This window comes from Macrosteles quadrilineatus, unplaced genomic scaffold (genome assembly GCF_028750875.1).
Source record: "Macrosteles quadrilineatus isolate MER2022 unplaced genomic scaffold, UCM_ALF_1.0 Scaffold_6__1_contigs__length_79288215, whole genome shotgun sequence".
In the NCBI taxonomy this organism is placed as follows: domain Eukaryota; kingdom Metazoa; phylum Arthropoda; class Insecta; order Hemiptera; family Cicadellidae; genus Macrosteles; species Macrosteles quadrilineatus.
This window is the reverse complement of record NW_026542599.1, coordinates 49,589,174-49,615,614: the sequence shown is the minus strand read 5'-3', so window position 1 is coordinate 49,615,614 and position 26,441 is coordinate 49,589,174. Positions and strand designations below refer to the sequence as shown.

Below are 26,441 nucleotides of genomic sequence, written 5' to 3'. Positions count from 1 at the left end.
ATTAATTTCCTCCAGGTTTTTTATCTATTCATCGGTGTTGCCTACCACATAAAAGCGTGACATGTTAGCATGTTATACTAAAAGTGAAATACGAAATACATTTTTCTTTGTACATTTATATTACGATTCCGTCCAGTGTTTCAATGACTAAAACTACTCAACTTGTTTTTTTGTATCTACATTGCAAAACAGACAGCATGCTACAAAATTTGTAATAAAATATCATTTATAACATAGACATTATTATCAAATGCAGTTATGAATTTATTAAATGTTTTATGCAAGCTACAAAGAATCCTTCATTAATCAGTAATTCATTAGTATTCCAATGTGTCAAAAAATCTATATATTAATAGGCAAGCATGTTTCTTTAAAACATTTTATCTCAGCTCGTGTGTATTGCAGGGAAAATCTATGCATACTATTAGAAAGATACTTTTCTTTGGATGTGCAGAGTCCCTTTATAAATTAAAATAAGCTAAAAAATAATCACAAAAAATTAATTTTAAATTTGAAAAAAATTAACATGGGTCTTATGTGTTGCCATGCTAGTGACGAAATACAGTAACAACAAAATATAAACAGAAAATCAAAACAAATTAAGGAAATTCCAACCACATGTTTTATTCACAGCGTGGGGTGAAAATAAAGAAGTATACATTACATATTATTGGTCGACTTTTCGACCACTGGACAACCTCTAGTTCAGTTTGTCTAACTATGACTTATTAGAGGTAATTATACTTGGATTTGTGATACTAACAGTAAAACAATTTTTGGTATCGTGATTCTTTTTATTTATCTATCTTTCAAGTATAGGTACCAATTGAGGTATCGATAACTTGCACATCTTCGTGAAAATGTGAGTGTTTTTTTATATTTTTTGGTAAGGATTTTATTTGCTCCCAAATTCTTTGAGAACCGTTCAATCATTCAAACCATTAGCTAATATTATCCTACTAATATTATAAATGAGAATGTTTGGATGTATAGATGTATGGATGTATGGATGTATGTTTGTGACAAGTGAACGCGAAAAATACTGGTCGGATTGGGCTGAAATTTGGCATGATGATAGCTCACATTCCCGATTAACATATAGGCATATTCTTATTTCAAAAATCCTTTCGGGCTCCGCCCCAGTGGCTCTGGAGTTTCCCATGTTAACCTTATGAGAAATGGAATTATTGAATCTTAACAGCTGTTTCAACTAAACAAGTTGGTTCTGTTCTATGATGTTCAATAGCATTAAAGTTACAAGGATTACCAACAGGGTGCAGCACTATTATTTCTTTTACATTTATGACAACAGCTAATTTGCAACCAAAAGGTGAGTGAGCGTAGCGAACGAACTTCAACCTGGAGGCGAGTTAGCGTAGCGAACGAGCTCCAACCTAAAGGTGAGTGAGCGTAGCGAACGAGCTCCAAACTAAAGGTGAGTGAGCGTAGCGAACGAGGTCCAACCTAAAGGTGAGTGAGCGTAGCGAACAAACTTCAACCAGGACGTGATTGAGCCATGCGAACGAGATAATCTTGAAAATTAAGAAGTTAAACAGGGCAAAGCCCGCGGGTTACAGCTAGTCAATCATAAAAATGAGATGTCTGTCTTCTCTCTCACAATAAAAACAACAGCTGGTGAGTAGGCGAGTAAGCTATAATAAAAAAATTACACAAAAATTTAACAAAGTAAAATTAATCAAGTGTCTTAAATGCTATCAACTTTTTATTTTCAAACAGCTGATTAAAATAATTAATTTATATCTTTTGTAAAACTTATAGATGTTTTATCTTCTAGAAATACTATTGATTGATTATAGAATAGAAACCACACTATATTCATAATCACTAAATCAATAGTGATAATATCACTGTTTTAACCAGTGCTCAAAATAATTTGTTTATGAACATAATGAAAAGAATTAGGTTTTATTAATTATGTTTCCTAATGCCAATCCAAAAGAGAGGTAACAGAACTCCATTCCACCGCAAATCGAGCACTGGTTTAAACTATGGTACCTTCAAAGGACTAACGTTTTCTACTTTTGGTCAAATCCTGTTGCAAAGAACAGGTAAATTACTGGTAAATTAATAAAAAAGTTTGTGATATGGCACTCAAGCGTTGAGCAAAACTAGCTGAAAGTTGCCATTCAATAGAAAAATTCTCCATGAGTATTAGATGGTTTTTAGTTACATACTTTGGAAGACACTTTCATAAATCCGCATCCCCACTATGCTGACATAGGCCGTTGGCAAAGCTAACCATCAACACTACAACCAACTATGCGGCTTGGACGCTTGGCATAGTTCCCACAGTTGTGCAAACGACATCTTGCCATGCGGCTTAACCTAAAAGTGTAAATGACATCTACAGATTTTGAAAATTTACTTCGAAAGATTAGACCAAAAAAGCTGGTGTCAGCCGCTTGATCGACACAAGCTGGTTGCGCATCCCCATTTGCCGCATGGCAATGTCGAACTGTGCCATTTGGCATAGTGGTGATGAGGCTTTATCAGAGAGTAAAACTACTTAATTTTATTTACTTAACACTTTGTGTTAATAAATAATTGATCCAAAGTTGATAGAGTTTTAATTGTAGATCATCCAGAGAGTTTTATTTTGCAATAATTAATAAATAAAATAAGTTTCATAATTAAAACACATTATATGTATAACAAGAAGGGTAACAGTATAAGGGAAAGCTGTGTTTAAAGGTGCATTCACACTGGACAAACAATGTTTGTTAACATCTCGCTCTTCGCCAGCAAACATTCGATGTTTATTTGGTGTGGATGCTTAGATAAACGTTTTAAGAGTGAGGGTGGAGGCAGCGTGTCACCATTTATGTTCAGCCTAAATGTTTGCTTTATAAGCGAACTATAGTGCGGTTTGGAGGGACCAGCCCTTTGGTTGCACAGCATCTTGCAGCCTGTTTCCATACCTTTAGTGACAGTTTGTGTTTAGTGATTTTGTGTCATTATAATGAATAAAGACCTGTTTTGTAACTGGTATTATTACTTTAGGCTGTATGAACAACACAGCTTACTGTGGAACCCAATAGAAGATAACTAAAAAAAACAAGAATAGAAGACATTACAGCTTAAGAGAAATCACTAGAAATTTTAGGGCTGATGTGGATTTTGTTGAGTAAAAATCAACAGTTTGTTAAGCCAAGTAAAGGCGAAAGAAAAAATGCAAAGTCGAAGTCAGGTATGGACACAGAGAGGAGAACCTGGTGGGGGTTAAATTACTTCGCCTTTTTGAGATTTTTTTTTTATCCTTGCATTTGCCAGTCCACATAGACTATCCACCCGTGCGTGGAATGTTTACAGCAAAGCAAGGAGTGAGCCGGTACATTACAAAGGTGAACTGTACTGATAAATTTTAGTGGCAGTGTCCAGGATCCGAACCCACAACATCGCTGCCTTGAGCCCGAAGTTCGCGACATTACCGACTGAGCCACCGACTCACTAACACCATTTTAACTCATTTAAACTCATTTTACCAAGCCCCACATTCCAGCCTTCCACTCTAACCTGAACACCATATATTGCTAGTCAAACAACTTAAATAAATGTTCAGAAAACGTTTTTTTCTAGTTCGGCGAACAAATTATGTTCAACGAACATGTGAAGGACAATGTTGATTAAGTTAAATAAACAAATTGCACCTCAATGTCCAAATAAATTATGTTTTTGTAAACAAATGTTTTTAATATTTGGATAGCAAACAACAATAAGAATCATAATAGTACAAAAATTATAAAATTAAATTAATTTATGAAAATAATAACAAAATATTGTTTTAAAAACAAACTAATAGTAAGCTAAAGCTACAGAAAATCCCTGTATAGGCCAATATGTTTTACCAAGCATTGCCTCGATAAAAAAATAACAATAACTTAATTTGCTCTCTTCAACATATAGAACCTCTGCACTAGAGCAACAACATTTTCAAAATTCAAATTAAACTAAAACTTGCTTGTGTTAAAACAACAATAAAAAAGTGTTTTATTCTAAAAATTTTACTCAAATTATAACAAGAGGTACTTAAAAAAAAAAAAATATATCTTCACAATTTCAAAACGAAATACTACTCCCAACTGAAGTCGAATATCATGGAAAAGCCTAGAGGCAGGTGTGGGTTTTGAATGTATTTTTAAGGGATAATGTTCAGCGTGCATATCAGCAAAAATTAGAGTCTAAGGGCACATAAAAAGTATGCATAACATAATTTATAGTTTTAGACTAGAGAGAGCAGATAAAAAAGCAATGTTGTAGATTTCAAAGTAAATGTTTCTCACATATATTAGTATGTGTATATACAGTACGAGCTCTACTTTCAAGTAGGCTACAGCTGAACTTCATCTCCTTCAAAGGTCCTTTACCTTCAACATGAAAATTGTAAAATATAAAGTGTGAGCAAATTATACTTTAGAAGTACAAAATTTTCGAGCTTAAATCTAAAACTGATTTATAAAATATCTAATTCTGTACCTACCAGTTTCATAACAACTTTTTAGACTCAGTTAGTTCAGTTAGACTTTTAGATTTTAGTGATTATAAATTTTAACTACCTTGACAAACCGAAAAATGAAAATTTCAAAGTTGAAATATCTTTAGCTACAATTTAATCACTTACAAACCCGTGTGAAAGGTATAAAATTCGCGCTCATATACCAAAAATACATCACAGTTACAAAACATAATTAGAAAATTTGTATCTCAACTTGACAGAGAATTTGGTCAAGATTGCTTGGAATTTGAGTTAATTGTTGACTTAGCTGACACCGTTTCTCTCTCTTTTCAGTTTGTTTTCGAGTTGGACGAGCTGCAGCAGGAATCCGTCGTTGGGTCGTATGTCGCGATGTTGTCGCACCTGCCTGACTGCCTCCCCAGCTGATAGGCCCTCCTTGATCATCAGGTACGCCAACACGCACGTACTTGACCGAGACATTCCCATCAAGCAGTGCACAAGCACTTTACCTACACAGCCGAAAAAGAAACATCTTAATAACCTATTAATTCAGGGTACAGCCTTTAATCAAGTTCCTTTTCAATCTAGTTTCAAAACAAAAATACACTGTATGGATCCAAAAAGCCGTGTCACTAATCAGGAATTTTTGCAGTGATTTGGCTTGCTAACCTGGTAGAATGGGCTAATAGACAAAATAAGAGTCCACAAAACATGACACAGATATTTTGTCATAAAGTAGGTCTTCTTTAGAAAGTTTTATTCTAACCTATTCTCTGTATAAGTCCTTTAATAGTACAATACATAGGTGATAAGTTTTGTCATATATTATTTGGGTTATCTGTTTGTTATCTATCGGCCCCTAGACACTAAATTTCTAAGATTTTTCTACCTGAACTTAATTCATTCATTTTTCAATGATTACTTATATCATAACTACTTATACCTTTTAATCATAAAACAAATTATAATTTTTTTTTTTTTATTGATCCTACACTTTTAGACTGTAGGGAGTGGATTTCTCTACAAAGTGACGTCTGTACTAGTACTTACTTTTTACAAAAGGTATCACACTAAAACCCTCTCATAAACCTATAAAGCTATGGAAGAAATAAATTACTTTTTATTTAGTGGATCCAGGTTAAATGTTGTACTATAGACATATAAACCAAGAAAGCCTAAACTGTATTACACCCCAATAAGGCAGCTAAGACCTTCTAACCTTGAGTTTTGTACCAAAATGTTTTAGAAAGAATACAATCTGAGCCAGCAGCATATCTACTATCGAAACCTTTCAAAATACTAGTGCTTCAATAAATGTCAACAAGGCAGTTGATAATGTCCCAAGAAGGTAAGTCAACTCTATACATAGGCTAGTAATGTCAAGGCTTAGTTAAATCACCCCCCTTCCCCCCTCACCGCTCTGGCTCTGACCCAACACACATCTGTCTTCACACACAAACCGATGCGTTCTGATCACAACTAAGAATAGACATTCCAAACTCTTGGAGGCTCCAGTTTTGCAATCCAGAAACTATCAGAATCGATATTCTCAAAAATGAATTTACCATTAGCCCTAGTTATATCTGGAGCGAGAGTTATAAAATATATTTTAAGACTTTAAAAAGTTATACATTATACGGATAATGTAAAAACATGCAAGATAAGAATTAAAAAAAAAAACATGTTACAATTGTGAAAGACTTTAACGAGTTATTCTGGTCATCGGGCCAACAGTTTGAAAAAGTGTAAAAAGAAAAATTATTTTTGTATGATATTACCAACACATAGAATTTGTTAAAGATATCATAATAACTACTACTCAAGTGGACTCTAAAAATTTGTTTGTCTTGTATGTTCACAAATAGAAGCGTTACAGTGTTAATAAGATTGTTTCAATTTCAATCCATAGTTTTTAAGTATTTTATTCCCTCGTTTTATCAGAATTCTTACCAAAGTTATTTAGTTAAATTTAGGCATAGGCCTAGACTGATTAGTCTATATAGTAAAAAAAAAAGGGAAAACCTAAAGGTTACTTTTTGTACACGATTGATTCCCGCTAATCCAGAATGGAATCAATCAGGCACATTCGAAAATCCAGCATCAGTGTATGTTTACTATACATAAAACTTCTAGAGACAATCAGAACAATTTGCAGACAATTTGTAGAGGTCGGGCGAATTTGGCAGATTTTGTAGCACTGGAAAATTGCCTGATACCAATTTAAGTTCTTTTCATTCTCTATTTCAAATCATTAACTCCACCAGAATTGCAATAACATCTATTATTTTTTAAATTCCCAATAATTTGGCATTTAAGGCAATTCAGTACTACCGATATAATGCATTGCTCTTTAGCTTGGAACTGAAAAAAATCCTTTTAACGATCCACAAATATAAAAACACATTCTTACCGCCCTCTTTGATCGCTTGCTCGATAAAATCAGCGACTTCGAAGAAGTGTTGGCTGATATTGGACACTGGCAAGTCCATGATGCTGAAGCCCAGGTACTTGATAGTCGTATTCTTGTAGAACTCTTGGTCTGTATCTACCATTCCGAACAGCTTCCCCTCAGCCGTGTTGACCACATGAGTTATGCCTAACTTCATCAGATACTGTTTGTTCTTGGCAGACCCTCTGAAACATTGATAGTGAAATCACAAAGTAATACTGTTATGGAACAAACCTCGCCATAGCACTCTATATTCCTTATTTGATTTCAATATTTTATTTTGCAACAGCTGTTGGTTTTTTTTGCGGTTATGATATGATATAACTGTGTTCATTATTCTGTGTCAGTAATAAGTTCACATTATATTTTTATTGACAAATTGACTTGAGCAACCATCTTATACCGACCTTTATGTTCAACCTCTAAATAAATTATTGTTTTTTTTCAGGATTTTTATTTCTAGTTTTGACTACTAGCTCTTCTAATTCTGAATACAGTTTTTTTTATGTTTAGCTTTTGCTGGGTTTGTGTACTAATTTTGTTATGTTTAAGGTATTTTTCATGACGGGATCAGAGTCCTGATCCTGAAACGTTCTTTAAAAACTTGTTTTTTTTTCTAATTGTAATGGAAAATGGCCCCAATAATCTCTCAAATAACACAAAATGTATGAACTTCGTAGGTTTTTGGAAGGTTAAACATTTGGCTTAGGAATGCACTAGGTAAGAAGGAATTGATACACAACTATTACAGCAATACATTCCTAGCAAACTACTCAGTCAAATATTAATAAACTAGCAGAGTAGGCCTACCCGTCCTTCGTATGGGAGTGGCATATAAGTATAAAATGCTTAGTACAGTTATACTCAAGCTTAGCGTTTGCAATGGTGGAGGACAAAGTATGATAAAATTTGCTTCTTTTAATTTACGGTATACTATAGTATTACACATCTACCATAGCCATAATGTTCTACCACTTCACCCAAACAATAGAAAAAAATAAATTATTAAGATTCACAAAATATCACAAATTATTCGTGAAATTAAAAACATAAACATAACTGTAAACAGACAGTTAGTTCTCATTGTGTATCACAGTTTATTGTTGCTGCTTAGTTCAAATTAGCTGTTTTCATAAATGAAAAAAATACCCCCGCCGCAGCAAACCTGCCGTCTAAGCGAATTTCCATTTGGCCGAATTGTTTTTCAATTGATCTATTTAAATAACATTAGGTTTAACGAGTACCTAGGTTTGCTGCTACAAGGAAACTAATAAAGTAGTCTGTTTTTAGTAAAATATTGATAGCTTACTATAAAATAAATAAATTTGCCAAGTTTGGTCAAAATATATCCATAAACAAGCAAACTACAACATTTTACAATATTCTCCATAAGAATAACATGGGAATTTTAAATTTACCATTTTTTTAGTTTTCTCCGTAACCAATAACCGAACAAAAACACTTTGATATACTGAATTGTTTGTTTTTTTAAGCTTTTTAAGAAGGTTTAGAGAAAAATTGGGAAATTTTGTGTTTTGAGGGAAGGAAGTGAGAAAAACCAATTTTTACCCCATAAAACCCCCCATAAAACCCTGTTCCCATGGTCCGATCATGCTGGATCGCGAACTCATTCAAGTTTATCCCGCCTTACACCTTCAAACCAAATTTCATCAAAATCGGATAAAAATTACTCAAGTTATCGTGTTCACGGACACATATATATATATATAAATCTATATATATATATATCTATATATATATATATATATATATACATATATAAAAATTTGAACGAATGGTGTTTTTGGCCTCTGGGGACATTAAAATGAAAAAGTAAATCGGTCCCGGGCCTAAGTCTTACCATGAGACCTACGGTAATAGCTACTTCCCTATAGGGAAATTCGCTAAAATAATAGTGCTGCATCCTGTTGGTAAATCTTATAACTTTTAATGCCTTTGCATATCATAGAACCAACCTTTTTAGTTGAAACAGCTGACTAAATTCTTTAATTCCATTTAAATATGAGTACTCATAAGGTTAACATGGGAAATTCTAGAGCAACTGGGGCGGAGTCCGAAAGGATTTTTGAGATAAAAATATGCCTATATGTTAATCGGGAATTTGAGCTATCATCATGCCAAATTTGAGCCCAATCCATCCAGTAATTAATGCGTGATTGAACTTCAAACACACATACAAACTAACAAACAAACTTTCACATTTATAATATTAGTAAGATAAGATAACCAATCAATAAATTAGTTTTTGGAGGACAAAGCACTTTCATCAGGAATAGTTACAGTGGAAGAAGGAAAATGTACACAACTCTAAGAACAGAGTTCCAAGCAGTAAATAGGACACTAAATATAACTTGACATTTCCCACTCAAAGATCTTGTTAGAATGGCAGTTACAGCCATTTCATTACACCATTAATTACCACCACAGATAAGTGAGGTAGTGGTACAAAGGACGCTTATGGGACAATCATGAGCTGTTAGTTTCCACCACTCCATAACTCTCAATAATTGTAATTCCAACCAAATGTATAGCCAACACACATGGTTTTCTGAATAACAAAACCGAATTGCATGAATGCAGAGGATTAAAAATTAATTTTAATTAATGATAAAAAAATGAAAACAAATACTTGTCCTACACTGAAGCTAAACTTGCATGCAAGACCAGCACTGCCTACTAGTAAATATTACCCCCAAATGACAAAACTACAAACTTCTAACTTCTCAATGGTTCTTAGCCAACTTGAAACACACATTTTATAAGCAGTAAACTTGTTATGTGAACCACCAAACTCAGATTATGTTAGTAGTTTATCAATGTTATGTTTGCTACTTACGCATCGCCAATGTATATGTTTGGGTAGACCTCATCACAGTCTAGTCCAATCTGGTAACGTTCATGATAAACGTTCTTGTCATAACCAGGCAAGGGGTTGTATATTGTACGAGTGTTGTACAAAACTTGGGTCAACTCCTTTAGCCCGACCTCCTCTTCTTTCCTACTCATTCTTTGCATTTTATCTAAAATCGTCAATTATAACAAATGTTAGGGTATTATTTTGGTTGTAAAAACCAGCTATGTATTAGATATACAAGGTCTGTTCAAAAAGTATCCAACCTTAATTTCGATAAAAGGTTAAATTACCTGTGTCCGCCGGTCGATCCTAATGTGCTGTATTACAGGAGATGCATTTCGGAAAAATAAATTGCCATCATCAGTCCTAATATAAGGTCTTAATTTTTAACCTTAATTTTATCTAGTAATCCAACAACGGCGTTGAGCTGCACCCTCAGCAAGCCTTTGGAGAAAAAGACGCTATGGGTGTAACCCAGATAGAGATTGGTAAAACAGATTCAAAGATGGCTGCACTTCAGTGGATCGTGAACCTCGATCTGTACACCATTAATTAAACTGGAGACCATCAACAAGTCGAAACGATCAAGTTCAAGTTTTATGGAGGATGGACATAGTGCTGTTCGTGAACTAGCTAGGGAAGTTGGATTCAGTATGGGTTAAGTTCATTCAATTTTAATGGAAGATTTTGGCTGTGCCTAGAGTTGCTGCAAAATTTGTTTTAAAGTACTTGACTGATGAACAAAAGGAATTGCGGCTTGAAGTTGCTCAAGACATGCTGGAATGAATTCAGAATGACACAAACTCTCAAAATAGTTATAACTTGTGATGATACAGGTATGATCCTGAAACCAAGGCGCTGTCTTCTCAGTGGAAACACTCAATATCGCCGCGGCCAAAAAAAGCCAAATTCGAAGCACAATCAAATTCATGCTGACTGTTTTTTTTCCGACTGCAATGGACTATTGGAGAATTTTTCATGAGTACGCATCTGAGGGACAAAATATCACTAGGTAAAGAGTAGGTTACCTACTATGTACTTAGAAGTTCTACGCTGCATGCACGATGGAGTGTGCAGCATTCAGATTTGTGGGCCACAAACTCTGGATGGCTTGATGGCGTCTTCCTCAGAACAATGCTCCAACACATTCTTCCAATCTTATTAAAGTCTTCTTGATAAATGTCATCCCTGTACTACGCCAGGCCCCCTACTCACCGGATATGGCACTGCGTGACTTCTGGCATTTCCCTACCTTGAACATGCTGCTTAAAGGGACCCGATTTCAGAGCAGAAATGAGATAATGCAAAATGTGCAAGCTCGTCTTAAGCCCATTAAGAAGGAAGAGTTCCAGGCTTGTTTCCAAAAGTGGCAGGAACGCTGAAATAAGTGTGTGAAGTCCCAAGGGGACTATTAATTTTGAGGAGGATCACATGCCAAAACAAATTAATCAATAAACTACTGTATGCTTTTTTCAAACAAGTTTGGATACTTTTTGAACACACCTTGTGTATTTTGGAATAGCATAGGCTACCAATTATAATGAGCTTTAGCGACTTTGTGAGTGAAATTTCTCAATTGCACTGGAAAGGAATCAAATTCAGGTAATTTTGTACAGTGATGCTCAAAACAAACGCCTTGGATTTGTGAATTATTATGTTTAAGATAATGATTAACTTTTCACACAAACAGTGGACTATGATTATCTAGGATACGTGGGTTGATAGCTATTTGAGGTCAAATTGAGGAATGACAGACAAACAATGTCATTTAACTGTAGTGTGAAGTGTCTAGTTATGGATCAAATATTTATTGACTACTCTGCTGAACACATGAATGCATATGTCCATAGTCCAACTCCAAGAGATTGCATACCGCTATTAAAAACATGAACATTTCGTGCTATAGATGTACATCTGGTGTTACAAGTTAAATAAACAATACAACTTCAATACAAACTTAAGTTTAAGGTAAAAATTATGCGTTAATATTCAAACACAATCTAATGAGTTGGGTTTTAGATGATTATCTAATTACTAACAAAGATAACCAATATGACCAATATGACCAATATGACTTGTTATGGATACAGTACAAGTCTAAGAAGAATCATTACGGTCACATGCAAGGGTAAGTTTACTAACATAATTAGATCTGATTCAAACGAGAATTTAAAGGCACACAGTTTAAAGTAATCAAGTTATGATCAATTAGGCTACAAATCAATAAAAAAAAACAAAACAGTTAGTTCAAAACTACAGCAGAACTATACAACCAGTTAAAATAAACTGCATTATGATATTACAGTGCCGGGTGATCATTTTTATGATTAAGCTTGAGAACGTAGTAATTTCAAGGGCATAAAATAACTGTACAGCGGGACTGTCCAATAAGGATTAAAAGCTTCAATCTAACAAAATCTGAAACAAACAAAGGTGATTTGGATTACCTATTTTGTTTTGATCAGTAGGTTTATGGGCTTAAGCTTTTAACTATTACTGTATTTGGCTTTGAAAGGTCTAAAAATTCATACCACTTACAGTAGGCCTACATTTGAGGTTTGATGAATACAAATAATAAAATGTAATATTTATTCATCATACAACATTTAAAAACTGTAATTTTTCATGTAATATTATAACTTAAGCTATGATTAGAAATATGAGATAATTAATATTTCAATTCATAACTTAGCCTATACCTAATCTAAATACACCAATAATATTGTAAGCATTTTCTATTTGTATTCCTTCTCTCCAGCGTAATCCTAAGTTATTTTTTAAATACCGGTAAATTGAGTGATTTATTTTTTTCACCACCAGCTCTTCAACATGTTTGATATGACTAGTCTCAGTGATAGAAGGAAGTTGGCCGCCTTATCTTATCTCCATAAATTGGTAAGCGGAGTTCTGGACAATTGTGACTTGCTGGGACAACTCAATTTTCATGTTTTACGACACAACCCACGCATTACCCTTTTATTTACCCCTCGTTACTCTCGTACCAATCTTGGATTCAATTCCCCAGTCAATCTAATGTCTCGTACTTGAAATGCTTATCCGTTATGTGTATTCCTAGGCCTGGTTAAAATATTGATTAACTTAACCTATATAATCGATATTATCAATCAACAGTTTTAATGGATATTAGGGCTACGCTAATAATGATTGAAACTACCATAGCACAGTTCCCCGTTTACTTCGTCTGGGAAATGCAGCTCAACTTGAGTTCTTCGGGCCTTCCTTGCCACTCTTTAGGAGAGTAGTGTTTAAGTGGGCTGCTGACCAGATCCAGCTTTAGTCTTTGTGCTTTTGGTGGTGCCTCTAGAGGGCCACACTTCAAGTGCCACATGTGCAGTGAAGTGAGTGTGTTTTTGGTGGTGCCTCTAAAGGGCCACACAATCAGTGAGAGGAAGTGCCAACTGCCAAGCAATATTATTCTGTCAATTCAAGTTTTTCTTTTTGTCTGAGATTTATCACTGTATCGTTTTCATTCTTAATATTTAAATCCCTGTTACTTTTTTTAAAATCTTTATCAATTGTTGTTACTCCTTGTTGTTGTTTTCTATAGTTTTTAATGATATATTCCTTTCAATTATTTGTGTTATTTCTATTGTTGATTGATTATCTTCTCGAATATTAATATCTTGTAATATAATAATTTGTAATATAACGGGATTGTTATTTATTTATATTGTTATGTATTATATTGTTATTTATTTATATTGTTATTTATTTTTATTGTTATTTATTGTTGATTTTTCTATCGATTGTCTTATTGTTTTTGTGTTTATGCTGGAAACTGTTTTTCGCTCATTTTCAAATGGCTCTGTCGTTGTTGGTATGTATGTATAATGCACAATGTATAATGTAATCTTGTTAAACCCACTTGTAAAATGGTGTTTGCCGTTTAATAAAAATGATGATGATGAAACTATCATTCGGCGATTAGTGAACCTTCATGCGATTTTTTCACCATCACAGCAAGTTTGGTTGGTTAGGTTAGGTTATGATGGTTTAATTTTATAATAGATATATTTTAAAATATTGATTAATAATCGATTATTCAATTCGATAGTCTCAATCAATATTAGCGAAGCCCAGTTAAGAAACTGTACCCTTTGAATTTACTTAAACTTAGGCTACCTAAGTTACTCAATACATAACTCAAAGCACACTCACCCTAGCTTGTTGAAACGAAACTGTACTGCCTGCAAAAGTCGGTCTTTTTATATAGACAAAATGTCTATTCGTTCGCGAAATAATGTGGCTTGAATTTAAGAAAACAACGCACCCACAACTAAATAACTTTTAGAGCAACTAATGATTTCGATTGACATTACAGTACAGCATTACAGCAAAGGAAACCAAATCCTCATCCTCGTCGTAGTCAGTTCTGGTTCTCTGAAGATAACAGAATAACAGATGATGATAACTGAACTGAAACTGGAAATTGAAACTGAATAGTGAACTGAACTGACAACGCCGACTGACTCACTGACTGTCTTCGTGTCTTCGAGTCGAGTCGACTGGTCGACACAAGTGTGCTCGCTCGCTCAAGTCGACTTGACTTATCAGATTGAGTTTGACTTGACTGACTTTTTTTAACGGCTTTAGTGGCTTTAGCCTGTCGTGTCGTCTGTCTGTTGTTGCTAGTGCTAGTGTCGTCAGTGCGTCAGTGTCATATAGAAGAGGTTCACTACATAACTGTGACAAAATACACTATCTATGTTATCAAATACCTTCTTAAATTGTCTAATAAGGTAGACATACCCTTGACCACGTAGGTGTCAAATGCCTTATTTATACAACGTTATAGTTAAAGCCTTTTCTAACTCAAAAGGCAGATTTAAAGGTTATGTCACATAACATAACCTATACCTAAACTAAACCACTAAACCCTTAATTATTTTTTACTGCAATAAAGAAATGTCTCTTTTCAATGTTAATTTTATGAAGAATACAATGATATGCCTCAATAAATACATGTTTACAAATTTAGGGAGAACTTTTCGTAAAGAGAGCCATACATTGCATAATTGTATAGGCCTAGCAGAATCTTATGTAGGAAAACTGTGTAATAGATTTACCTTCACCCACAGAGACATTGCAAATGTCTATCTTGTAAGATCACAGTCAACAAAAATAAACTTTGATGAACAGAAACTTGAGCGGTTTTTGAAACATCTTAGTTGGGATCAGTTAGAATCAAAATACAGCATAAAACTCGACTTAGTACACGAAAAGCTAGTTTTAAACCTACTCAAAGAGAAAGATAAACTGGAACAGCACGTATTGGAATTAGAAACCATGAAGGAGAAGGAAGGTAAGTTTTTTGGTCACAATCTTTTGGAGTATGAACCTATCAATCAATGAATTAATTAGTTGTGATGGGGACACCACTTATATATGTTTTTTAACCTGAATATGAGGGAAGGATGAGTGTAGAATGTTGTTTCATCATTCAGGATCATTTATTTTAAGCCAATGATCGGGACAGCTTGGTCCAGTTTCGAACCATCGAAAAGCTAAGTTACTGACTTTTCTCTCAGGATCGAACCGGCGACCTTTTGATTGTTAGGTGGTGTCCCCATCTCAACTAATTAATTCATTGATTGATAGGTTCATACTCCAATCAGCTCAGCTACCCAACTCCAACTTAGCTACCCAGCACGTATTGTCAATTTTTGGCATCATTAAGTATGTTTATTCAGAAGACTCCTGGGTAATCTGGCAAAATAGTAATCCAGTTAACTTAACATTAACTAGTAATCAGAGTATTTCAGCTTGATAATTTAATATTAAATATCCGCGATGTCAACCGATATCCCAGGTGTTATAAATTTTAGCCATGATCACTGCTATTTGCAGTTGAGCTAGATAAACATGATGTCATCCTACTATCCGGCATTAGGCTATTTTGCAATTTAATTTTTAAGGGTTTATGTTCAGAGCCACAAAGTATTCAGTACTACCCGTTGCTATATCATGTTCGATGGATTGGACGTGGCATTGATTGAATGTGTGGCCTGATTGTTCTGCTGACAAAAGGTGTCCAGTATTCCATGCAATGTGAATGACCGCTGAACTGAGGAGCGTGGAGCAGTTGGATTAGGAGAACCGTAGGGGTGGAAAATAAAAACTTGCAGTTTTGAACATGCAATATTTTTCCCACCCCTAAGTTGTAAAACTGATATTGTAAAACCCTAGTAATGTTTATTAGCCTATTATGATTTTATGATAATATAATTTTATATGTATGTTATAATTTTTTAGCAACTAAAGACAATAACAGAGAAATGATGGAATTAATTGAAGGAGATCTTGTTCAGTACCACACAGAACTTACGGAAATCTACGAAAAGGTAAATTAAATGGCATGTTGTGTCTTTTTCAATAAATTAATGTTTAATGTTTTTATTATTTATCACTCACCAATTATGGACTGAGTGCACTTAAGTTATCCATTTAAAATTTCTACATTCAAGTGTTACAATTAGGGTTGGACTACAATAAGTAGTCTACAGGGCTCCAAAAACACTTGTGATGAAACATTCCTTAGTAAACATTTATACCAAAAATATTATGGATTTTACCCCAATAATCCACAGTTTGTGCCCCTTTTTCTGAATTTTACTTGCTGTCTTTTCTTGTTTAAATTAAATTAGTTTAATTTTTTTAAAGTCAGTTGGGCAACACCAGTGGCATTTAAAAATTCTCTAAGGGAAAAAGGTCCAACCTGTCAAATGTTTGTGGATATGCCAGGATCCAACCCATTCTCTCCTTCTCAAGTCCAAGACTATACACACTAAGACAAGAATGCAAATAATTTTACTCTTATTGTTTCTATTGTATTTTTTTATAGTAAATGATTTAAATTACTTTTTATTTTTAAAATTATTGTATTTATATGTTCATTCAAAATAGCTTTGTAATACCATTGACTATATATATAGTCAATGGTAATACTTTTTAATTGTTGGTAACATTGTTTCTATTTGGAAATAAAAAGTTTTGAATCTTGAACCTTTGCTTGCACTGCTAGTTTATTCAATAGGCATAGCAATTACCTTTTACACAACTGAGTAATTGTTATACAAGTGTTTGCAGTCAATAATTTGTTCTTTATAGATAATTGATATTATTCTGCCCAGAGGGGATTTTGATGACTGTAACGAGATATTGCTAGAGATCTCCGCAGGCGTAGGAGGCAGCGAGGCTCAGCTATTTGCAGGTGACCTATTTAACATGTACGTTAGTTTCCTGCAACGCAAGAGCTGGGAGTTTCATGTGGCTGAAAAGGACCAATCAGATTTAGGCAAGTGTTTAATTTTAATTTTAATGTTTTGATGTTCATTGTTATCAAAATCTTTAGTGATTTTCAGCTTCAACTGCGTTGTCAGTTGGTATCTTAGCCTAAGTAGGAGTGAAAGGACTGGTGGCAATCTGCTACTGACAAGACGTTTTTTTTTGGGGGGGGGGTTGGGGTATTCGTCTTCTACCCCTAGCTACTTATTTCTGTTGATCGCCCTGCCGAATACTTCGGCACCCCTCAAATCAGTCTGACAATCCTAGGCTTCTGACTTAGCCTAGGAGCTGTGAGACACCCAGTTTCCTCATCTCTGTAGGTTCCTATTGCGGTGTTCTCAGAGATGTCAAAAGTGTATGGGTCAACGCTGGAAAATCCAGCCATAAGTGTTCAGAGGTTTCTACCTCGTTTTCGCAGAACCTGCATTTGTCTGACTATGACCTCCCTATGATTCTAAGGTGTAAAACGGTTGTTACTAAATATTACTATTATTGAGATTACTTGCTTTGTTGACAGATAAAACATCACCATTACCTACCAAATACAGTAGTTAAGAGCATGATCTGATAAGAGAGACATTGCTGATTACTGGTGTTACTGATACTTTATCTCCAATTCACGTGCACGGCAGTGGCGGATCCAGGGAGGGGGGGGGGGGGCAAAGGGGGCAATTGCCCCCTAAGAATTTGGAAAACTTGAAATTTTTCTGTATTAAAACACTAATATTCAGTTTATTATTCTTCACGAACTTAAATAAAACAAGATTACACAGAATCAACTCTATAAACATTTCTGTTCTTTGACAAGGTTTTTTTTCAAAGAATTTTGTATTTTTAAGTATGAAAATTGTATACATATTTTACAGTGAATGATAAACATATTATTTAAGTCTTTAATTAAATAATATGTCTTCAATATCACAATATTTCTTTAAATTAATTATTTTCTTTGTAAACAAATTTCAATATTAAAATGAGGGCTGCTGTGTCAATTTGACTATCACAAAAATGGGCTTCACTTTGAAATTAGACATTTAAGGACTCTTGAATTGTATAGTTTTTTATTTTTATGCATGTTTGGCCGCTTGTTTATGGTACTGGTATATAAATTAGGTTTCATAACTATTCTTAAACAGCTTGAAAACTAACTTTAAGAGTTTAAAAACCCAAAACTTTTGTTTTTTGTGTAAGAGTGAGTTTTGTGTAGTTTTAGAGCCTAGATTTTCACTTTTTTACTCCAAATTGTTCAAAACTTTTCCGGGGGTGTACTTTTCAAGGGGGGTATGCCATACCCCCAAATCTGCCCTGGATCCGCCACTGGTGCATGGTCTATAGGAAGTTTGTTTGCTCTGTGTCGAGAAAACAACATGAGTTTTTTTAGTTCCAAACACAACTGGAAATTTCAATGCTCCTCAGCTAACATATTTTAAACTTCATGCGGGCACAAATGTTCCCAACCTTACTGTATTATTATTACATACTAATCTGCCTTATTCTAGAAATGATACCTTCTTGTATATGGACAACATTAGGGGTGCATTGTAACCCACCCCATTGTACTCATCTTGCATGCGTATCCAGCATTAAATTACACATTTTAGTACGTGTTTCTGTGTTTAAGTAATGATAGTAAATCATATTGTTTAGGTGGAGTGAGACACTGCAGTTTGCTTGTTTCTGGACCCGGAGCTTACAATACTCTTCAACTTGAGGCCGGAGTTCACAGAGTTCAGGTCTGTTCTAATTCTAACTACAGTAGACTCCCCTTATCCGGACACCTTTTAACCGGACGTCGGTTTAACCGGACTATACTCAGGGGAAATGACATCTCAACACTGTCCCAAAAAAATCCTAAATCAAATGTGATCCCGTCCCAACGATCAAAAATATAATTTACTCTGAAATTTCCCAAAAGTGTGTGTCACTGTCTCAAAGAACTGATAGTTAAGAATTAACATCGATAGTTAACTGTCATAGCATCACCTAACAGACCAGTATGGTTACTGAGAGGATCAAAATGTATCAAACAAATTCTTTGTTCACCGTATGTCACCATTTTTGTACACCATTCTTTGTTGAACCCTTCCCACCATCAAATTATTTCACGTTGTGTTTACTTAATTAGTTATGTAACATAATTTTCTTGTTGCAGAGAGTTCCTGAGACGGAGAAAGGAGGAAGGATGCACACAAGTACAGTTACTGTGGCTGTGCTGCCTCAACCTGCAGACGTGAGCTGGTTTTTTACTACTTCTAATAATATTAGTCAGCCGTGGTTTTTTATTTGGTCTATCTGAGCGTTTTTACAGAGAGTGTTTTTTTTGGGTTTAGTTAAAGTTGCAAGGTTAAAAATCTTAATTAAAATTAAAATTTTAAATAATAATTATCTGTACTTATTAATATTTAAACCAGTCTGCCCCATCGGGGAAGTAGAAGAGAACAATGTGGTTCTTGAACTATACTGTTAAAAGGAGACAAATTCTTATTTATGACCTCTACCTCTAAAAGTTCCACCCCAAAACCTTGATCTTTCACAGGATATTTCTTGACGGGATTTAAAGTCCACAGTACAGTACAAGGTTTGATCTTTGTGTTCGCTGGTTTCATAATTGGCCTTTAGTGTACAATTTAGCTCAGTAGATTTTACATTCACATAGACAGAAGTGATATCTTCTGTACAGTAAAATGTAAAATGTAGATTGATATAGGTACAATGAATGTTGCCTTAACTATCCTAAAATTACATCAAGGTTTAAGGATGCAACTTAAGGGCCTAGGTTTTAAGGATTTTACTGAGGATAAATGTCTTACCTGAATGGGAATAAGTTCACTGTGAAACAAGAATTAGTATAATCTTTAATCTGTACAAAAACAATTTTGCAGTGTCACAGACATAATTTACAGGTAAGTTGAGTGAAGAGTGAGTGAAAAGTGAGCGTATGAGAGTGAAATATAAGTTTTGTGTGGTGTAACGTTTTGTGTTTATGTGCCAGATCAAACTATTTCCCATTCAGGAAAGCCTGATATCTTTACAAAATCCTAAAACCAGTGCTCGATTTGCGGTGGAAAGGCGTTCCGGTACCTCTCTTTCGAAGGGATAAAAATATTGGCATAAATAGATACATATAAATAGCTAATAATCACATTAAATAGGTTATAGTTCCGGCAACTCATTTTTCACAAATCAAGCACTGCTTAAAACTTAATACTTTTTTAAAATTAATCTACCAAAGTAATTATAAGACTGCCAATTATACAGTAATGTCTCTCTCTTAAACTGTCCTAAACTAAGCTTTGGTCAATCGATGATTTTTATATTCTATTGTGGTAAAATGTAGTTTAGTTTGCTATGTGAAAGACATTGGAGAAGTTTCACACACACACACAGTACATTCTAAGTAATACAACGCCGCTGTTTGTGATACAGATCTCACAAACAGATCTAATATGTGGTCTTCAGTGTCTAGGAATAGTATATTACGTTACTAGTTCTGAAAATAAGTGTTTACCGGACGAGTGTGGTCGTTTCCGTGCGAGACGAAGTCGAGTACGAGATTACCATACGAGTCCGGTACACACATTTTGGACGAGTTAAGTACGATAGTTTACGCCATACTACTAAATCTGTACAGATCCTTATATATTTCCACCAACTAAAGGACTAAAAATCACTAGTCGTAATCACTAAGAGAGGTTATGTTTTTGTTTATAAACACTCATTGCCACGCAAATACAGTGTAATCAGATGATTGGTGTCCGGTAAAACTCATTGCAGTACAGTAGTAGTACACAATGAAACCCAATTTGATTAAGCTGGTGGCAAACAGCTGTTTTCTGGACTAAATCCTTGCATGGGAAGTTCGTCAAAACAGCATAGTGTGGTGTAAAGATATTTTTCCATTCACATTGTTTTGAAGGATCAATCATCGTATCAAGGTCTTGCTTGGATGTGTCTCCTACACTATTTAATGATCAATGTGTTATTGATCATTAAATACAATATTCAGGAATTCCATCATTACAGTAAATTTTCAATGTTGAAATAAATACTGTAAATTTCAGGTTGACATACAATTGAAAGATGGTGATTTGAAAATAGAAACAAAAAGAGCTAGTGGAGCAGGAGGGCAGCATGTCAACACTACGGACAGTGCAGTACGGGTTACTCACTTACCTACAGGTTAGCCATCATCATTATAGATTTAGCACCTCCAGCATCCTGGAAGTGCCAACAAACCTCTTCTATTATCTGTAAATGTTTTCCTTTCATAATTAATTAGTAGAACCCCTTATATCCGACCTCGGAATAACGGACTCTTCAGGATATCTGACCTAGTGTCTGACAGTTTACTTGTTTCCCGCAATAACACCGAGCGAGATCGGTTAACGGAGAGGCTGATCGCGGATGTTACCGTAATCGCGGCAGACAATCACCACTGCCGCTGAAAATGGATGTTGCCTCCGTTGCGGGAGACAATTACCGGATACTACAAGTTACGCTCCCAGGTGTTATTGCGATCGCGAGGACAGAAAGTTATGCTCACGGCTGTTACCGCTGTCGTGGGAGATGATTACCGAAGTCACAGAGACTGCAAATTACGCTAACAGGTGTTACCGCGGTCGGGGGAAACGATACCGCAGTCGCGGAGACTGCATTCAAGTTACGCTCATGGCTGTTAGTGCGATCACGGGAGATGATTGCCGAAGTCGTGGAGACTGCAGGTAATGCTCCTCCCGATATCCTCCAACCTTTTGGCCGTTCTGACAATGGCCCGGTCCCGTCATGGTCGGATATTAGGAGTTCTACTGTATTTTACTCAAAGGTCAATGATTGTACCAATTTTTCTTTTAAAGCAGCTTTTTGCAATTTTTCCATCACCGATGCTTATGAGATTAAACCAACCTAGTTTCAACTTTAAGATTTTTCTTAACATTCAAGAAGGAATGGTTTCATAACTATCTCTCTTTCATAGCACAACCTTTGACTATATAGTCAATAGCACAACTAAAGCTCATAACACAGTGAAGTTGATACCTATGCTCTTCCAAAGAACCTTATTCAAAAGAATGTGGTGAAACAGATTTGTATGTCTGGTGATAACTTTTTGTTTGTTATCAGCTGCTTAATACTGATTTCTTGGTTGTGGTTCCTTTCATTCTTTTTATTCCTGATGTTTTCCTAAAAAAACTGCCTTTTAGCAAATTACCAAAAAAACATAAAATTTAGCAATTTCTTTCCAAACCATTTTGTAGAGCTTAAAAAAAAAACTAAATAATTCAGTATATTGAAGTGTTATTATGCGCCTAATGGTTACGGAGAAGAAAAAAAAATTTAAATTGAAAATTCCCATGTTATTCTTATGGATAATAAGTAAACTGTTTTAGTTTGCTTGTTTATGAACATATTTTGATCAATTTTGGAAAATGCATTTATTTTTAACTAAACTATTAATATATAATATAAAAAAAATACCCCCGCCGCAGCAAACCTGCAGACTAAGCGAATTTCCATTTGACTGATTGGATTTACACTGAAATGTCTATTTAAAAATATAACATTTATTCCCGATTTAAATAGAATTAGTTTAACAAGTACTTAGGTTTGCTGCATCAGGGAGGGTAAAACTGTTTTTTTTGTAAAATGTTAACACGTTAAGTGCGGGCATCATCAATAGATGATGTCCGACACTAGCACTGGTGGCGGACATCAGCTAAAGCTGACGTCATGCCACTCTCTCCACATTAGTTTAGTGTGAGCTCAGCCATTGCCGGGGAACGTTATAATCGTTGCCAGCCTGTAGCTTAGATTATTTAAGCTTTAGTCTGGTGTAGGTTGGTACTAAAATTTCCCCTAAAATCCCGTCTAGCAATACTTTTGTCCCGGTTCCGGCAATTTTCTCTTTTCAAGCCACTTTACAAAGACACTGGCTACGAATTCAGGCAGTGCTGCTACCTTTGGGTGTTTCAGTGAACTACGTCCACTCTCGGGCTAACACAGCACAATCACCGCTGCTCTTTTTTTATTCGTCAGACTGAAATATTTGAATGCCAATTGCGTTCACAGATTCAGTTGCGCTGCGGGGCTTCGCCCGGGCCTCGCCGCCATTATCGAGCGCCTGTTTGAAGGTATGCCGCACTGAACGTGTTAATAGTTAGTAAGAAATAAAAACATTTTCCAAATTTGATCAAAATATGTTTATAAACAAGCAAACTACAACAGTTTACTTATTCTCCATAAGAATAACATGGAAATTTTAAATTTAAATTTTTTTGGAATTTTCTCTGTAACCATTAGGCGCTTAATAACGCTTCAATATACTAAATTATTTGTTTTTTAAGCTCTACAAAATGGTTTAGAAAGAAATTGCTAAATTTTATGTTTTTTGGGTCAAAAATGGGAAAAACCTATTTTTACCCCATAAAACCCCCCGTAAACCCCCGTTCCCATGGTCCGATCATGCTGGATCGCGAACTCATTCGAATAAACGTAGGTTTACACGTTTGTACCAAATTTCATCAAAATCGGATCATTTTTGCTCGAGTTATTGTGCTAACGGACACATATATATATATAAATATATAAATATATAAATATATAAATATATATATATATATATATATGAATTTGAACGGATGGTGTTCTTGGCCTCTAGGGATCTCAAAACGAAAAAAAAAAATCGGTCCCGCGTCCAGGTCTTACCATGAGTACTACGGTAATAGCTTATTCCCTATATGGGAAATTCGCTAAAAAACACTTACCCTCCCTGTTGCAGCAAACCTAAGTACTCGTTAGACTAATTCTATTTAAATTGGACATAAATGAGATATTTTTAAGGAGACATTATTGTGTAAATCCAATCAGGTAAAATTTTGCAGGTTTGCTGCGGCGGGGTATTTCTATATAAAGCTGTCCTTACAAAATTTAATTTTCAGATCAAATTAAATTACAGCAAAAGTAATGTATAAAATAATAATGAATTTTGTTGTAAGATAAAAAAACATAATGGACATGTTTACTGGTGATTTACCACTTTTATGTAAATTCTGTGTGACGGATAAACATTTTATTTAATTTTCTGTACTATCCTATTGACACAATTATTAAAAGGAGCCCTTCCTAGTCTCTTCTCAACTGAGTATAAATTTAATATTTCTAATTTCCAATCAATTCTCATTTTTGCAGGAATTTCGGTAGAGTGTCAATCAGATCGTTTACAATTTAAAAACAAAGAAACTGCCATAAAAAAGCTGAAAGCTAAGTTGTACGAGCGAGAAATCTACAAGGTGGATTCAATGCAACGAAATCAAAGAAAGTCTCAGGCAAGTTAAACAGAGATAAGTTTAGTTTTGGGGATAAATACACCTTTCACCACACTATGATGTTTTAGCAGTTTTACATACATTAATTGGTGGCTGAAAGTTACGTTTTGCTGGCCATACCAGCTGTCATCCTCATTTGGGGACCGAGCAGGTTTTTACATCCCTAGGGCCGCAAAATCAGCTGCCCGCTTACTTACTTAAAACATGAATGCATATTAAATACACAATCAAAATCCATGGAATTGTTTTATTGTCGCCATTGCCTAGCAACTATTTATTTTTATTTTTGCTGATTCCTCAAATTATTTCTTCACATAACCTTAAAGTTGTAGTTGTGTTGACTATCAGTATTATTATAGTGGTGAATAGTGGTAATAGGGTATAGTGTGGTGAAAAATAGCGTTGGTACCACGGACCGAAATGGTTTTGCAGCTCTAGATAGATTTAAGTTCTCGACTTCATCTCGAACTTAAAAACTATCTCGAGCCGGCAAAACCTCATTTTTGGCCCTAGGTATGAAATATACTATTAAAATGTAACAAAACCAACCTTTATGAAATGTTCACCATCTATCTTTGGATCATATAGGCTACTGAAAGTAACTCAATTGAACTACTAGAAACGGTTTGGAAAATCGATTCACTACCTTTTTGTCCCATTTTTTACACTCTTAAACTATAGGGCCATGTGCTGTCAAGTAAAATTTCTTACCCTATTACTGTTGACAAGTAAATTATGGAGAAAAATTTAAAAATTTCAGTCAGTTTTCCTTCATTGGTAATACCACAGAGTTTTGCTCTGAGGGCATTTTCTTTTCTTAGAAAAATATGTGATTATGCCAGCCGGCAGCTTTAGGAGTAACAGAACCGCACGTGCATTTTTCTAGGAACCAATTGAACATTATTTTGATCTCACACTTCCCCCGCAAAACCCTTAATTAATCAGGTGAAGCCCGAAGAGTCGCATATCACGGAGCTGTAAGTCACCGATGATGTTGTTTTTTTTGTTTGCCATGAACTTTATAAATATGTAAAAAGTAATATTTTTTATTGATTTAATGTACAATTGTATTGATTATACATTGTTTTAATATGTGAATGTAATAATATTTGGATAAAAAAACATTGTTTGTCAAATGTTTAAACACATGAAAAAACTCTGGTGTGTTACACCCATGGAGGGTTAAATTTTGTGATTTTTCTTTGTTAAGCAAAAGTCTATTAAATTAAAATAAAACTAATTTTGTCAGGTTTTAAATGTTTCATCAGTTAGTTTTTGTAGCTCTTTTCAATTTTTACTCATAGATATGTAATATGTAATGTTTACTCAATATCCATAACTCTAAATATCATTGGTTTAAGTTTGTTGAAATCTTTAGGTTGGCACCAGTGGTAGATCCGAGAAAATCAGAACCTACAACTTCAGAGACGATCGAATCTCGGATCACAGGTTGTCCATTAACTTGCACAATATGAAGGATTTCCTGCAAGGCGGAGAACAATTTGAACGACTATTAGAACAGCTGATTCGATGGCACCATGAGTCGCAGATCAAATTGTTTGTTGATAGTTTACCTAGTTAGTCTTGTGCTGTTTAGCAATAATATAAATAAATTGTTAATTACTATAAGGACTAAACAGGTTTTTTATTCAGTCCTAGTGGTTACCTTTTCTAACGAGAAGAATTAAGAAGATTTTGAATTTTAAGTAACAATATTGAGTTTTACAAACTATAAAAAAATTTCATGATGGGTTAGCCTCTGGATCAAGATAATGCAAATATAAATTAATAGTCTTAGACAACCTGAAGATGTACTCGTTTAGCAGTACGAAACGGCCGTAGTTATTCCATAACTTAAGAATCAATTGACACAACCGGTAAATTAAACCTTTTATATAAAACAATTATTGTAATATCGAGAACCAAAATGTAATGACCTCATTTTATTATTGATACTTTTACTTTCTCCCCTATACATAGTATATGGAGAAAGTAGGTCATTGTATTGTAATTGTCAAA

The 26,441-nt window shown here is 34.6% G+C and overlaps 2 protein-coding genes across 5 annotated transcripts; one reads left to right on the top strand and one right to left on the bottom strand.

The window, feature by feature from the left end:
• Window positions 1–4,605: 4,605 nt before the first annotated feature.
• LOC128996439 (dual specificity protein phosphatase 3) lies at window positions 4,606–14,183 on the bottom strand. 2 transcript variants are annotated; one of them, XM_054421767.1, is made up of 5 exons: window positions 13,978–14,183; window positions 12,102–12,216; window positions 9,781–9,964; window positions 6,885–7,108; window positions 4,606–4,983 (listed from the first exon to the last, which is right to left on the bottom strand). In XM_054421767.1, exons 2-5 carry the CDS (start codon window positions 12,115–12,117, stop codon window positions 4,778–4,780), a joined length of 630 nt encoding a protein of 209 aa, XP_054277742.1. In that variant the 5' UTR covers window positions 12,118–12,216; window positions 13,978–14,183; the 3' UTR covers window positions 4,606–4,777. The 2 variants fall into 2 exon arrangements, with proteins under 2 accessions (XP_054277742.1, XP_054277743.1); XM_054421768.1 differs by lacking the exon at window positions 12,102–12,216.
• Window positions 5,731–26,047, top strand: LOC128996437 (peptide chain release factor 1-like, mitochondrial). 3 transcript variants are annotated; one of them, XM_054421765.1, is made up of 8 exons: window positions 5,731–5,822; window positions 16,072–16,160; window positions 16,927–17,113; window positions 18,751–18,836; window positions 19,256–19,333; window positions 21,165–21,282; window positions 24,286–24,422; window positions 25,801–26,047. In XM_054421765.1, exons 1-8 carry the CDS (start codon window positions 5,789–5,791, stop codon window positions 26,002–26,004), a joined length of 933 nt encoding a protein of 310 aa, XP_054277740.1. In that variant the 5' UTR covers window positions 5,731–5,788; the 3' UTR covers window positions 26,005–26,047. The 3 variants fall into 3 exon arrangements, with proteins under 3 accessions (XP_054277740.1, XP_054277741.1, XP_054277739.1); XM_054421766.1 differs by lacking the exon at window positions 5,731–5,822 and adding an exon at window positions 14,475–14,578; XM_054421764.1 differs by lacking the exon at window positions 5,731–5,822 and adding an exon at window positions 14,475–15,121.
• The last annotated feature ends 394 nt before the right edge of the window (window positions 26,048–26,441 follow it).